This window comes from Octopus sinensis, linkage group LG10 (genome assembly GCF_006345805.1).
Source record: "Octopus sinensis linkage group LG10, ASM634580v1, whole genome shotgun sequence".
Classification (NCBI taxonomy): Eukaryota; Metazoa; Mollusca; class Cephalopoda; order Octopoda; family Octopodidae; genus Octopus; species Octopus sinensis.
Genome location: NC_043006.1, coordinates 24,553,381 through 24,570,226, shown reverse-complemented (window position 1 = coordinate 24,570,226; position 16,846 = coordinate 24,553,381). Strand labels below are relative to the sequence as shown.

At 35.8% G+C, this 16,846-nt stretch overlaps 1 protein-coding gene across 8 annotated transcripts in view; it reads left to right on the top strand.

The window, feature by feature from the left end:
* Positions 1 to 16,846, top strand: part of LOC115216500 (phosphatase and actin regulator 1) — a 343,004-nt gene that overhangs the window by 79,902 nt on the left and 246,256 nt on the right. For 7 of the 8 annotated variants that reach the window (XM_036506369.1, XM_036506363.1, XM_036506361.1 and 4 more), the window contains one exon: positions 14,150 to 14,200. The exons of the other annotated variant lie outside the window; for it this stretch is intronic. In XM_036506369.1, the coding sequence (XP_036362262.1) occupies positions 14,150 to 14,200 (51 nt within the window). The remainder of the gene's footprint in view (positions 1 to 14,149; positions 14,201 to 16,846) is intronic. 8 annotated transcript variants of the gene reach the window in all.

Genomic DNA, 16,846 nt, shown 5'->3' with positions numbered 1-16,846 from the left:
TAATTCAGCCAGCTTGATGCATTATAATGCTGACATATTAACCAGTGTAAATATTGGCCAGCTATGACATGTCTTGATTTACACTCTACAGGTACTAAAACTTTATATCCAGAGATCTACTGTTTTAATCTCATTGTTGCAGAATCTACACTTTAGAACTACTCCAGTTTTCATCACACTGGCTTGGTAGTTCTGGGTCAATAAGCTTTGATTTTGAACAGCTAAGAAGAAGCCTTCACTCTCTACCTTTAGTCCTGAGCTTCATATCTGTTCAACATATGTTGCTATGGGCCACATATTTGCTATACAGAGGTTTATGTTCCCATTTACCAGCCAATTGTTCATGCACTTTTTTCTTTGCCTTTAATTTCACCTTCTTTGCAACAACAGTTGCCGCACTTCCCTCTGGCTGTTCAGCCTTGGTATCAAACATGAAGTCAGTAGCAAATGTTTTGCTTTCCTTCAAGACAGTATGAAGCTGTTGTGATTTTGAACAAGTGTTAGCATCCAGTTATTAGTTGTTTCAAGGTATTTGACCAGTCCAGTTGTGGTGATTTTATAAGAAAGTTCAAAATGGATTAAGCCATGACCTCCTTGGGCTCTAGGAAGGTAAAGATAATCCATGTCTGCCTTTGGGTGGTGTATCTTATTAACTCAGCAGCTTGTATTCTGCACATCTAGCCTGAGCTTAAGCATATTGTTGCACACTCTGACTACCTCTATGACCTTTTCTACCCATTTCTCTGCCCACACCACCTAGTCCCTCACTGTTACCTTCCCAGAAGATTTTGTACCTATGTTTCTTAGCTGTGAGGAATCCGACTGAAGCTCCTCTCCACCTTACCTCTTGAATGCAACATACACCAAAATACCTCCATTCAAGCATCTCTACAATCTTGTTAGACCTACATGTCAATGTGCCAACATTTACAGTGCCAAATATGAAAAGTTGGAAAGACATGTGGGAGGGAACATGGGAAAGAGAGATGTTATTCAGCACCTGAAAAGATTTCCATGATCGTTTGATAACAGACATATCACAACAGTTGTTCTCATTTTTAACCTATTGTCATTCAAGCATGCTAAAATCCTTGCCCCTACTGAGGGTGAGAGTAAGGTAAGCATTGTAAATATAAGTATTACTGCTGCTGCAAATATAGATATAAATATACCAATGCTAAATTAAGTAAGTAAATGGGCTGATATTTGGTTAGATTAGTCCATTCTATATATAAAGAGAGATAGAGAATGAGAGAGAGAAGATGGTTTGGAAAGGAGGGACGGAGAGATGTAGGTCTTCTGGTGCAGATGTGAGGTAGAGCTCTGTGGGAGTTATCAGTATAAGTGAAGAGCTTACCTGTATAAGAGGAGAGAAGGGATTTTCAGTGTTGGTGGTGGGGCAGGAAAGGGCAGGTGCATCGCAAACAAGAAATGGCTAGCTTCACCACAAGAAAATCGAAGTAGCAGCAAAGGGCAATAGTGAAGCAAAGAACAATAAAAACACATGAGAATTATGTCAAGTATTTAAAGGGATACAATTCTTGAAGTTATTAGAGAAAGTAACGAATTACAAGTTATGAAGTTTTTTTAACTTAAGAGCATTAGCATATTAGTAATACATGTTAAATAAATATGAAAATGAGGAGCGATTAAAAAAACTAGAGAAGTTACGAAGTTATTGTAACTCATTAGATAATATTTTTTATAACAATAATACGCAAATAAAACTCAGTTTAAAACCATTCTTCTCTTGACTTTGAAACTACTTTTGTATTGCTGTTATATAGCTGCTGCTATTGGCCACTCCTGGAAAACTCATGTTGTTGCATTTTATATTATAATTTGTTACCAATAATGTCATTAGTTACAGTTTCCAATGACTGTTTCACTGGGTGTCTGCATTTCAAGTGGCAAGAGAAACAAGGGAACGTCTAATTTAATTCAGAAGAAATTTGGCAAGCTTCCACAGTTGAAGAGCGCCAATTTTTCCCCACTCATTTTCATCAAGAAATTTAACATATGTGCACGTGCCCGAATACACACACACACAAGTTCTGTCTACTAAATTCCACTCTCAAAGTATTAGTGTATCAAAAATTGCTGCAGAAGAGGCTTTTCCAAGGTAGAGGGATCAAAATTAGAACCAGCTGATTGCAAAGCAAAAGTCTTTTCCACACAGATATATTTATGCACAATAGCTATTATTGTCATTATCATTGTAACAGTTATTTTCATATACTGACTTTGGTTAGACTTATCTTCAAAAATAGCTATAAAAGTAGATAGGTAGCTCGATGGATAGACAAATAAATGGGTCAGGAGCTAGATAGACAAACATATGGATAGATTGATTGGAATATATATATATATATATATATAATATATATATATATATACACACACACACACACACACCACACACACACACATATAGATTAGCTGATGTACCCGGGAAAAGCAGGGCTTATCCCTTGGTTCTGTTCTCATAATTGTTTTGCTAATCCAATAACAAAGTATGTAGCTCTTAAAACGGATTTTGTGCATTTACAGGATCTTGTTTTTAAGAATTCTCAATAAGTTATGAATACCCAAATTGTGAAGTCAGTTATATAATAACCAAATGTGGAATTGCCTTGACCTCCTTGCACTTGGGTGTCCAGGTCAAGTAAATGGTGTTATTGAACTTGGCAATTTCTGCTGAGGTTTTCCTTTGAATTCTTTCTAGATGTCCTCTGCCATGCTGGTTTTGTGAATTGCCCAAAGCTTGTGAGGCACGCAAACCATATATCGTCAACATGACAAAATAGCTGGCGCAGCTGACTTAGTGTTATGCTGACTGCTGCTTCCTCCTGTGTCTGGTCCCAGTGAGCACCATCCTCCAGTAGTCCCTGTTTGCCACAGGCTTCTCTATAGGTCATGCAGACTTCCCATTGTGTCTTTGAAAGGCTGTGAATGATGTAGGACCTCTGACAGTGTGTAGTAGTAGATGCAGAAAATAGCACTCCTACTGATTAGTGTACACCCTCTTGATGGCCCCACTTCTGAAGATAGCATCTTCTTCTCAGTGTGTGCCTTACTTGTGTCTGTTCCATCTATTGTGTGCCCAGGTATAGTACATGGGGACTTCTACATACAACAATTTTCAGGCAAACAAATTACATTGGCATAATTTGAAGAAAGCTGTCAAAGTGGTTCCTCATGGATTCAGAACTACGTTTCAAGCATTGTCTTCTGTGAAATATACACGCTGGGCATTTTCAAGATCTACAGATAGATTTTGAGAAGGTGTTCCTACATGTAAATAGGGTGTGACCTTTGTGTTGACAATGCATTTGTCTAAAAGCAGAACAGTTCTTCATGCAGCGCGTGTCAATTGGCTGAAGTGACATGAAAGGCATTGTCATTCATGGTACATTTGTGAATAAGTCACTAACCTAAATAAGTGGATTTATTGTTTAGGAAAATACTATTTACTTATTTAAAGGTGTACTGGATAAATTACGAAAATAACTTTAACAGTTCAAATACTAAGAAATAAGCATACTCAATTTGATTTATACCAAATAATATAGGAAAGTAAATGGGTTATTTCCCTTGGCTGTTAAAATTATATATATTAGTTATATATAAGGATCCATTCCAGGGACCCTATTATCAAACTTTTTCAACAATCTGAGTATACCATGAGGTTTCCAGACATGAGTTCTACTCATGTGTCAAGTTTCATCAAAATTGATAAAACGATTTAGGAGGAGTTAGCTAACAATTCCACAAACAAACACACCCACAGACAGAGTTTCCCACATATGTAGTAGATAGATAGTTTGATAGGTAGAGATACTGATATGTGGATTACTAAATAGTTCAGTAGGTAGATAGAAGGATAGTTTTACCCTGCATATGGCATGTGGCTGGAGTGAGCCTTGTTGCTGGGTGTTGTAGCTTATTTAGTTCACGCCTTGAAACATAGGGTTTTTCATCAAACTTTTGTCTTTTAAATTCATATTTTCTGCTCTTTGACGATTAAAGATCCTGGCAGCAGTGTTTTTCTACATCCAGCTTGCTCCCTAACAAAGTGTGCCTCTGTTATTCTGAGGCTAATTGCATTCCTCACTAGTATGCAGGATGTGAAATTCTATCGCAGTGTGGCCTTGTACAAATGTTTCTTGACTCTAAGGTGAAGGTTCCGCCTGGTTGATCCAATGTGTGCTTCTTTGCAGGAAAGCATCATAAGGTAAACCATGTTGGATTCAAAACATGGCTGGGCCCTGTTCGTTGGTTCAGATTGGACATTGGCCTAGGCAGCATGCATCTTATGTGTGGTTGGTGTTTGAGCTTGTGGCCCTGTCTTGGAATTCTGACATGGAAGCCAGATCTCCTAAGGCTGTTTTTTTAAGCTCTTTCTCCACTGTCTCTCCATACACAGTAGGGCAAGCCAATGTAGACCCAGTGTTTATTCTTCTTTCTGTTGATCTTCTCTCTGTTGTTCTTTTTGTGTGGATCATTAATGCAGCTACTCCTTTGGTTGTTTATGGTTCCAGTCTCTCTGGTGGTATTTCAATTTTTGTCATTGCTATCGCTGTCAACACTTTTGCTGTTGTTCTCCCTGTGATTGCTATTGTAGTAGTTGTGTTGTCACTGTGGTTGTTGCTGTTGTCACTGTTTGTAGGTCGTTTGCAGTACTGATTCTGCTACTGTGTGTCCATATGGTGCCATGATTTGATAGTAGGCAGCTCTGAGGTCTTCGATATTGACTGGTCCTCTCCTGGTGTCCTTATGCTTATCTGCTTAGCATTTCATAGATTTTCTCTATAAATTGTGGCCTGTATCCTCTTAGATACAACACACACACACACACACCTCCCCCATCTGTCTATCAATCAATCTACCTTTTTAAATTTATACCTACTTCTATATCTGCAAGCATTTTACACATCCTTAAACTTTCAAAACTTGAAAAATTTAAAAAACCTTTACAGCTTTTAAAACTTTTATATCTGTGATCTTTAAAAAAACAAATTATATCCACTGACCTATTACAGAAAATTAAACCTCCTTGTACTCTACTACCTTTATTGTATTCTTTATCATTTTACTTATTTTTATTCTCTTTCATTTCCCCATTTTATTGTATCTTATCCTATTTATTTTATTGTATTCTATTTTATTTTATTTTATTTCATCTTACTCCTTACCTATCCAGCATTACCCTCTTATCTTACAAAACACACACACACATACACACATTTACTATGAGCATTGCTTAGGGGCGTCCTGAGGGACGACCTAGGTAGATAGATAGATTACTTATAAGGTATAATGCAAACCACCCTAGGGTAGAAGAGAGTTCAAAGTGTTATGAAGGGGAACTGAACCACTAACTATGTAATTGTAAAGCAAACTTCTTAACCACACAACTGTACCCACTTAGTTGAAGTCAATTATTGTTATTTTTCAAAAGAGACCAATAGTGAAATGACAGAATATTTAGTGTCAGACAAAATCTCTTGTGTTTTTCCTGATACTTTCTATTTTGGGTTCAAATACCACCTTTGTCAACTTCATTTTCATCCTTCCAGGGGTGATAAAGTAAAGTACCAGTCAAGGATTGGAGTTTATGTAATCAACTTGTCCCATGCCCTCAGAATTTGAAAGAATTATGATTATGATTATTATTATTATTATTATTATTATTATTGAGAGAGAGCAATGGATGGCATCAAAGTGACACTGGGGTACAAATACAAAGCCCAGTATACCCATCATGACTACCCGTCTCAAAAGGGTACGCCAGGCACATGCATCATATCCATCTGTACATGACATAGTGACTTCATTTCAAAATAAATTGTGCATGACCCTTTGGTGAGCTAGCAGAATCATTAACATGCCAAACAAAATGCTTAGTGACATTTTGTCCATTTTTACATTCTGAGTTCAAATTCTGCCAAGGTTCACTTTGCCTTTCATCCCTTTTGGTGGTCGATAAAATAAATACTAGTTGACACTGGAGTCGATGTAATCTACTTATGCCCTCCCCCAAACTTGTTGGCCTTGTGTCAAAATTTGAAAACACCATCATCATCATTATTTAATTTTTCGTTTGATTTTGTTTCCATTTCTTGTCAAGTGTCTTCCTGACTTATAGGGCAAAGAAGCTCACCTGCATCTATAATACATTCAAAATGAAGTTCAATCTTGCTTGCTTGCAATGTTACGTGGCCAAAATAGTGCATAATAGGAAAGTACTTTGAAAGTAAAGTGCCCCTGAAATGTGAATACAAACAGAATAAAACAAGTTTTGCATAAATCGGACCAGTGGTTGTTGAGATATTTGGGATTTTGGGGTATAAATACCCAAAATGTTGCATAATGGGAAAATACTCTGAAAATGACTTAACCCTGAAAGGGAAGAAACTCTAACCTTTCCATTAGACACATGGAATATTTCATAAAAGACTTGTTCATAACCTTGGTGTGAAATAGTTTTTATCCATAGGTTTCTTTTGAGTGCATTTAACTTGTCTCACCTCCAAAGATTTGGCTGCTATTTCAAGAACGCTCTCTTACCACGTAACAGGTATTTCAAGTCCTTTATCACAAATAGTTGTTACGTGGTAGCAGGGTGTTCTAGAAATAGCAGCCAAATCTTTCCTCTTCTGGGAAAGTGAGCTGTTTATGTGTGATTTCGATGTTACATTCATTGAAAGCATGCAAAGTACCATGGAAATGAAAAAAAGCCCATGAAACAAAACTCTGGTGACCCAACGGGTCACAGGCAGTTTAGTATATCAATAGACTTGAAGTTATGCAAAAACAAAAAAAATACATGGGTGCTAATTGTTCTCACAGCGACAATGCTCTCCTCAATATGTACGACATACCTGTTAAAATAATCTTTTGTAATTTTTGTAGGGTTATTAAGCCAGGGATCATTTTCAAACTATTTTCCATTCTATTCTTTTTTTTTAATCATTCCAAGTGCTCCTACAATCACAGCAAGCTGGCAGAACGTTAGCACGTCATTTCGTCTGTCGTTACGTTCTGAGTTCAAATTGCACCGAGGTCAACTTTGCCTTTCATCCTTTCAGGGTCGATAAATTAAGTACCAGTTACGCACTGGTGTCGATATAATCGACTTAATCCGTTTGTCTCCTCTGTGTTTAGCCCCTTGTGGGTAGTAAAGAAATAGGTATTACAACTGCCTTGTGACATTATTTCGATTTCAGTGAGCAAATCTTTATATTTTTTGAGCTTGTCAAATTCTTTTGCCAACATATTATGATCACAAGGAAAACTCATATTGATCAGTAAACAAACTTTATTTATTATTTTGGTCTTTTACAACAATACCCAGTTTATTAACTTTGATGCTTCTGTCTATATGTACTGGAAACTCCCAAAGAGTTAAATTTTCTCCCTCAGTTACATCCTCAGAGTGCTGCTAATACCACTTGTCAACAGTTTTGATTTTTTTAATATCGATATATCAGTTTCAAATGTTGGCACAAGGCCAGCAATTTCAGAGGAGTAGGTTAAGTTGATTACATTAGCCCCAGTGTTCAAGTGTTACTTATTTTATTGACCCTAAAAGGATGAAAGGCAAAGTTGACCGTGGCAGTATTTGAACTCAGAACATAAAGTCTGAAGAAATACTGCAAAGCATTTATTTTGATGTGGTAATAATTCAGTCAGCTTGATGCATTATAATGCTGACATATTAACCAGTGTAAATATTGGCCAGCTCTGTCATGTCTTGATTTACACTCTACAGGTACTAAAACTTTATATCCAGAGATCTACTGTTTTAATCTCATTGTTGCAGAATCTACACTTTAGAACTACTCCAGTTTTCATCACACTGGCTTGGTAGTTCTGGGTCAATAAGCTTTGATTTTGAACAGCTAAGAAGAAGCCTTCACTCACTACCTTTAATCCTAAGCTTCATATCTGTTCAACATATGTTGCTATGGGCCACATATTTGCTATACAGAGGTTTATGCTCCTATTTACCAGCCAATTGTTCACACACTTTTTTCTTTGCCTTTAATTTCACCTTCTTTGCAACAACAGTTGCCGCACTTCCCTCTGGCTGTTCAGCCTTGGTATCAGACATGAAACCAGTAGCAAATGTTTTGCTTTCCTTCAAGACAGTATGAAGCTGTTGTGATTTTCAACAAGTGTTAGCATCCAGTTATTAATTGTTTCAAGGTATCTGACCAGTCCAGTTGTGGTGATTTTATGAGAAAGTTCAAAGTGGATTAAGCCATGACCTAGGAAGGTAAAGATAATCCATGAGTGCCTTTGGGCGGTGTATCTTATTAACTCAGCAGCTTACATATTTTTCTGTCAATTTTCTTTATTTCACTGATAGTCCAGTTCATCACTTTGAATCACTTAGTAACAACTGGAACTGCTAAGGAATTTATGGATAACATCTTGGTATGTGCATTTAGCTCAGATTTCAGAACTGTTTGAACTCTCCTATGACATTCCTTCATGATCTTCTCTTTCATGATTACATGCTAAATGTCAGACTTTTTTTTCGCCCTAGGTATTTATAAGTTTGTTCCTGCTCAAGTTCTTTTATAATTGTCAACATCTAACACATCTGAATTTGTGATCTTCAATTTCCCTTTCTGGAAAGTGACTAAGGCACATCTATCAAGACCAAACTCCATCCTGATGTCATCACTGAATACTTTCACTGTATATAATAGAGTTTTAGGTCAACCATATACAAGGGTCAGCTGAAAAATTCTTTAAATACTTTAATGGAATGCGACCAAATGAAATTTATTTTTCAACATAATCCCCCTTGTGGTTCATACACTTCTTCTACCAGTGTTGCAATACTTGGATCACATTAGTGACAGAGCTTCTATCCTGTTAGTCACAAAGGTCATCAACGTTAGATATGACATCATTACTGAGACACTGGTTCCCAGTCAAGAGTTTTTTCATGTTGGGGAATAGATGATAGTCAGATGGGGCTACATCAGGGGGATAGGAGGGTAATTAACCAATTCAAAGCCACAATCACACACAGTAGCCTTTAAAACCAAGGACTTGTGTGCCTGAGTGTTGTCCTCATGAAACAAGATCCCCTTTCATCAGTTTTCTTGGGCATTTGGTCTTGATAGCTTCTTGTAACTGCCCCAGCAGGTAGGTATAGCACTTTCCTGGCCCTTTTGAGCGTAGTCAATAAACACAATGCCTTTCGGAACCCAACAGACTGAGGCTGTCACCTTCCCTGCAGATGAAATGACCGTAGCCTTCTTTGGAGCAGGTAGGAGGGGTGTTTCCATTACATGGATTGTCTCTTTGTCTCTGGCTCAAAGTAATAAACCCAGCACTCATCCTAGGTTAGAAAATGTTCAAGGAAACTTGTGTGAGAGTATGATGCTCCCTTGTGAGAATGGATTGGACTACTACATATAAATAGTAGTGGTCTGAGTAAGTGAGGTAGTTCATGCTAGTTCCAAAGTTTGTGTGTTAATAGTTCAAAGTTTACAGTTCGAGTTAGTGTGTTGGATAGTTGGTTCTTAAAAGATTGCTGTTATGTTCCGTGTGGTTACTACCATTTGTTTCGATTTTATTGTTATTACACTATCGCAGTGTATTTGTTTGTTCCTAAGGATATAACATCTGTGAGGAAACTCAAATTGGTTATTTGATAATTTCTGTCATGGAAAACCTATTAGCTGCAGTAGTACAGCTTCTAGAGAAGCAACAAGAACAACTACAAAGGTTGCAAAACCAAATAATATAACAACGACAACAATTAATTAAGTTACAGTTGGCGAAGTCTGAAAATCCAGTAAGCTTGTTTATATTTGATGGTGTGGCTAACACAGTTTCTGAGTTTATGTATAATCTGGAGGAGAATATTACGTTTCTCATACAAGGAAATACAAGACAGCAGAAAGTAAGGCTTTTACTATGCAATATAGCTCCTGCCAAACATGAGCGTTACTGTAACTTTATTCTGCCCCAAAAAGTTTTGTGAGATTGGTTTCCAAGAAACTGTGGAACTGCTTTAAAAATTTTTTGTGATAGAAGTTCATTATTCAACACCAGAATGGAATATTGGAACTTAACAAAAAATGAGGAGGAGGATTTTATCACTTACACTGGAGTAGTCAATCATATGTGTGAAAATTTCAAACTCTAGGATATGTTCAAATCATTTATCTTTGTGCAAAGACTCATAGCACCTGAGAAATTCGAGCAAGGATTCTCTTGAAAATGGAGCATGTGAACCAGGATTTATCTCTACACACCATGACAGAAGATTGTCAAACTATGGTAAATCTTAAACATGATGTGAAAAAAATACAAGATAAAGCCTGCAAAAATTCAAATGTGTCATCCTGGAAAGCATAATAAAAAAAAGAAGTGCCAGGTCCCAATCCATGTTATGGTTGTGGAGGCTTACATTACAAAAATGATTGTCTGTTTAAAACCAAAAAGTGCTATAGTTGTCAGAAGCTGGGGCACAGGAGTTCTCATTGTAGAACAAGACTACAAGACTCAAACTCAAAAAGTTCTAAGGTATTTTCAGCAGAGAGTGATTGCGACAGAAAAACAAGAACATTTGTGGACATAAAAATAAATGATGTGAATACCAAATTACAGTTAGATACAAGTAGTGACATCTCGGTTATAAAAGAGGATACTTGGAAAAAAAATTGGTAAACCGAGATTACATAAAACAGTGAAAATACTGTGTCGTGTTACAGGCGATAAATTACATTTCATGGGCAAAGCATGTATTGATGTCACATTTCAAGGAGAGACACGCAAAGCAAAATTTATTTGTTGTGGATAATACAATCAATCTGGCACAGATTGGTTCTCTCCATAAATCTTTACTGCAATAGCACAAATGGCTGTTCCGCTAAAAACAAGTTTTTGGAAGAACTGAAGAAAATAATTGAAAAAAATGTTCCTGCAAGTTTTATCAGAGGATTTAGGTCTGTGTAGAAAGATGGAAGCCTATTTCCAAGTAAGTGAAAATGCTGTACCTGTATTTAAAGCAAACACTAAAGTACCGTTTGCGGCAACTGAGACTGTAAACGTCACATACATGTGTGTCAACCTGTAATGGATAAAGAAAATGAAAAACAAAGATCAAGACCAAATCCATGCCATGGGTGTGGAGGTCTACACTTTAAAAATAACTGTCCATTTAAAAATTTTTAATATTTTAACTGTCAAAAAATCAGACATAAAAGCTCACATTGCAGAGTAAGAAAAAAGCTCAAACAAAAAAAATTCAGGGAAGGTTTTCTCAACGGAAAGTCTAGGTGAAGCTCACAAAAGAAAGTTTGTCTCCATAAAAATTAATAATGTGAAATAGATGTTATTGCTAGATACAGGCAGTTTTATTACAATTACTAACACTGACATATGGAGAAAAATTAGAAAGCCTACATTAAAGAAAACGTTAAACATTGTGAAAGGTGTCTCAGGAAAAAAATTACATTTTTGGGGCAGAATGATAACTGAGGTTACATTTCAGGGTAAAACCTTGAAAACAAAACTTTTTGTGTTAAATAATACAACTTGCTTGGTACTGACTGGATGGAATTGTTTAATTTATGGGACCTCCCCATAAATCTGTTCTATAAAAATATAAATGGTTTTTCCTCCTGTAAAAACGAGTCGTCAGACAAATTGAAAGAAAAAATAAAAAATATTTTTCCTGAGAGACTAGAAAAAATTGGAGTTATCCAAAAAGTGGAATATTCTAAATGGGCAACACCAACTGTGTATATTAAGGAAAAGAATCATAAAATCAGAGTGTGCACTGATTTTTCCACTGGTTTAAACGAATGTCTTAAAATGTGCCACTATCCACTACCTACTCTGGAGGGTATTTTTACAAAGTTTAAACAGTGGCAAGATATTTTCTAAATTGGATCGCTGATGCATACCTACAAATTAGAGCAGACAGTGAATGGTTGAAATACCTAACAGTTAACACAAATAAAGGACTGTATAAGTACAACAGGTTACGATTTGGTTTAAATCGTAACCTGCAATTTTTCAACAGATTATGGAAGCAATGTTAGCAGACTGAATTTGCAATTCCATGATTAATCATTAAAAGCAAATCCAAGGATCAACACATAGAGCATGTAAAATATGTATTTGAAAAAATTAAGGATTATGGCTTTACCTTGAGTATGAACTTTTTTTTTTTTACCAGAAATAAGATATTTAGGACAAATTATTGACAAAAAATGGATGACAACCTGACCTGTCAACGGCAAACCTAATTAGAAATATACCTCTGACTAATATATGAACCATACAAGTATTTTTAGGATTGGCAAATTATTAGCAAAATTATATCCCAAATATGTATAAGGCTAGGGCTCTACTGAATAATTTGCTGAAAAAGATATGAAATGGAATTGGTCTGAAAATTGCCAAAAGGTGTTTGATGGAAGTTAAAAAATATTGATATCTCAAAGCCCAAACACTTGTTCAAGTAAGTCACCTGCAGAACTAATGTTTGCTCGAAAAATAAAGTCAATTGTTGACCAGTAAGAAAAACAAATAGGGGAAACACTAAAAATATGACAAAGTATTTTAATATCGGTGCCAAGGTGTTTTTCAAAATATACAAAAATGGAAGAGAGGGTTGAGAAGATGGAATAGTAACAAAATGAATAGGCAAAATGATGTGTATAGTAAGAGGTGAAAAATGGGAACACAAAAGTCATTTACCAGTTAAAAAACTAGATAAACATTAAAAAGAAAAGATACCCATGGAAGTGCTCTAGAAAACCCTGTTCAAACACCACAAGAAGTCAAACTTAGGCATACACAAGAAAGAGGAAACAAACAGAATGGTTGCCTAAATGGAAGAAATATTAAACTTTCGTAGGAAGTAAATCTCAACGGTGGAGATTTACATGTTGTGTAAATGAGGTCAGAACAGTACTGGATGAGTATTTTTCGTCATGGTCAAGTGAATTTTGGAAGAGGGGCCTTGCAAGTCTACCAGATAGACGGAAGAGCATTGTAGAAAATGAAGGAGAGTATATTTTAGATTAAAAAAGAACTTTATCATAATTTTTAAAAATAAAAGAAGTATAAAAAAACTGCATTATTTATGGGATGACCCAATATATATATATATATATATATATATATATTATTATTATTATTATTATAATAATAATAAGAGTGAATAATTTCTTTAATGGTTTTTAAAAAACCAACAATTATTTACTGGTAGATTTCGGCATGTAAATATAACCATTAACGGTAGGAACTTCTGTAAAGTTCAGTATCTATTTTTATGGAGAGTTGCGCTGATGAAAGATATGAAATTATATTTCTAATCTAGAAACATGTTCGCAAATGACCGTTAGACTTTGTTTTCATTATTTATTCCTTTTGTTTTGCATATGTGAATTACAGGGATATGTCATATGTGGAGTCCCATTTTTATATATATATATATATATATATATAATGGTTGTGCTGTTTAAACACTGGCATTCAAGTGGGAGAAAACAGAAACTATATTTAAGAAGTCAATATCAGAGAGTAAAAGACAGCTAGAAAACATACTTGTAAGAATAGCTAAAGAATGGAATAAAAATGAAGCCAATTTTTTAAAGGATTTGTTTTTTAAAGCCAAGATAAACCTATCAGATATTATTTCTGGATGACCCTATTTCTTTATCTCAGCTGATGAACCTATATATCATTATTGCTCTAATTGCTTCAGTGTTCTATTTTCAATCTTATTAAATTAAGCAATGTTAATCCTGTCTCCTTCCCTAATTCTATATGTATTCGCTGTGACCAACTCTAGTGGTATATTAGTGCTCTTCATACTTCATTAGAATTTATCTAGTTTAGTATTTTCTATAAACTGAAGAAGTTTTAAAACAAGTTAATTTCTGGTTATTTCTGCTCAAATTCAATAATTTGATGTTTTTAGTATCATGCTGCCATATATTACAGATATGCCCATCTTAGCATTTTTACTTTTATAGATTTTGTTGAACCATTTTTCTTGAAGCATTGATGTTGCCATTATGATTGTTTTGTTTGTGATTTTTTATTTATTCTTTATTTTCCTTATTTAAAAATATTGATTTTTTTTCCTTATTCAAACTGGCAGAAACCACAAAAAGTCAAACTTTGAAGAAACACCACTGCATAAAGCCAAAAGGTCAGGTGAATTTTTTAAAAGAATCTTGCCTTTTTAAAACTTCATAATCCTTCTAGAACTGCATATCTTTTGAAATTTCTTTTGGATTTCACTTCTAATGTTTGCTTGAATGTGTGGCTTTTTGGTTTCCCAGTTTAGTTAACTTAATGGATTTTTTTTTCTTTTACTGGAGGGCATTTATGTTGGAATTGGGAAAAGAGACCAAATGTATTGCTTATGGTATGTGGATGCATGTGTTTACAAACACATTATACCATTGTAATCACTTTGTATTTTAAGAAAAATATTCATTCATGGAAATAGTTTAACTTGGATTCCCAATCATCAGATTTTTTAAAATCAATATGATTATTTATTTCAACCCATTCTGGCATGAGATATGTAGGTTTGCAATCCAGTCTTCCCAAATTATTTCTTCTCTGAGATGATCCAATATTTTTAGGTTGAACCTGACTACCTTTGGCCAGGTCTTCTTTAATCTCTCTTGGCATGTTATTGTTGACTCGGTTGGTGATGTTTCCAGCTACATAGTATTGTTTGCAAATTTAACTGAGGAGATGTTTTTCTTTCTATTAAACACAATAACGATATGGGCTGGATGTGTGTTTACTGTGAAACTTCCTTTTGTTGAACGGAGGAGGGGGGTTAAAGGGGGGGAAAGGACAGTACCCATAACCTATTATAGGGCTTCCAAGACTAGTGAGAGGGGTAGAAGTTAGCCTCAAACTGTTTGCAACAGAGTAGATTGCACTAAAGGAACCCAAGTAGGCCATGGCAGGATTTGAACTCAAAATGCAAAGAGCTGCAGCAAATACCACAAGGTACCTTCTTCCATGCCCTTTTATTTATTAATTCCAGACAGATTGCAACAACATTGACTTTGGCTGGGTTTGAACTCAGAGTGCAGGAGGCTTGAGCATACTAATACTTTCACAACTCTATCATCTTAAGCCTATATTAATGTAATGAGATGAATCTAGTGCTTCTATCATATATATCATTACTTTACAAATTGTATTCTAAGTTTCAGGGTATCCTTTGTCATCCAGTAGTCATATACATGGGTGAGCTGCTTTTAATACCAGAACAAAATATGGCTGAAGTTGAATGCCAGCCTTTTGAGGATTTCCTCTTCAAGCAAGTATGACATTAAGCAATGAGTTGCTATATGAAAAGTTCAGAGAGTGAGTCATATTAAAAAATTTGTTTCTATTGTTCACAATTATAAACAGAAGTTGGACTTTGGTGTCTGCATCCACAAGTATGCATGGACATGAGTGCACACACATACATATGTGTTTTGAGTATTCTTTGAATTTAGTGCTTCTATATAGTGGTAAGAAATTCTCAGAACTACACAGCAGAAGATATTCAGAGAAGAAACCCACTTCAGGCAAGTGTTTTGGCTCTTAACTTATTACATTCTAAGGTGGCTAGTCTGCATCCAGATCATAACTCATGGGTGCCCTTCTATTGACACCTTTTAGCCACTTGGATATCAGAGATTCGTGCATTTGAACTGCTTAGAGATTTTAACTAGTTGTAACTCCTCTCTGATTCAGCTTTCATGGTTATACTTAGAGAAGAAATGATGTCAGTTATCATGGCAGCGATAAATTGTCAACACTTTCACAATGAATCACTCAGAGTTACTTCCCTTAACATTAAGATACCAAAATATTGCCTTCAAATGGTATGGAGTCATTTTTGTTCCTCCTTGACCAGATCGAGCTGGAACATCTTTCTGCTGTCTCTGTATATTTATGCATGTCATCATAATTTATCATCCACTTTTCCATGCTTGCATGGGTTGGATGGAGTATATTTGAGGCAGATTTTCTGCAGTTAGATGCTCTTCCTATTGCCAACCCTCACCTGTTTCCAAGCAAAGTAATATTTTCCCATGGCCAGACATGTTCTTGCAAAATATTGGAAATGAATGACATTGCTTGTATGACAGTAGCACTTATTTACAACTATCATGCAATGTTAAGACAAGGAGACAAACACACACATACGACTGGCTTCTTTCAGTTTCCATCTACCAAATCCATTCAGAGGCTTTGGTTGGGACAGGGCTATGGTAGAAGACACCTACCCAAGGTGCCATGCAGTAGGATTGAACCTGGAGCCATGTGGCTGGGAAGCAAACTTCTTCTTACCACATAGCCAGTATATACCAATATCTGGCATCTGCTGCAGCTCTGTGGATGCTGTGAATCTATTGATTGTCTTTCTTTTGTGGCATTTTCATAAGTATAGTAGTGGTAATTGGGGTAGGCACTTGCTTTAAGAAACTACCCAGATACAGCAGAAGTGATCAACTCTGCAATACTATCTTAGAACACCAACTTCGTATATAGGTGCAGCTATGGCTGTGTGGTTAAGAAGCTCACTTTGTGACCAACTAGTTTTGAACTTAGTCCCATTCTATGCCTTAGGAGCGAATTCAGTAGAGAGAAACTGTGTGGAATTGTATTGTGTGTCTCTGTTTGTATGCACACTAGTGTTCTCCCTCCCCTTCCATTGTATAACAACTGGTGTTGGTTTGGTTATGTAACTTAACAATTCAGCAAAAGAAACCAATAGAATAAGTACATTAATGGCATCAATCTCACTGGTTTGGGAGGATCTGCAAAGACCATG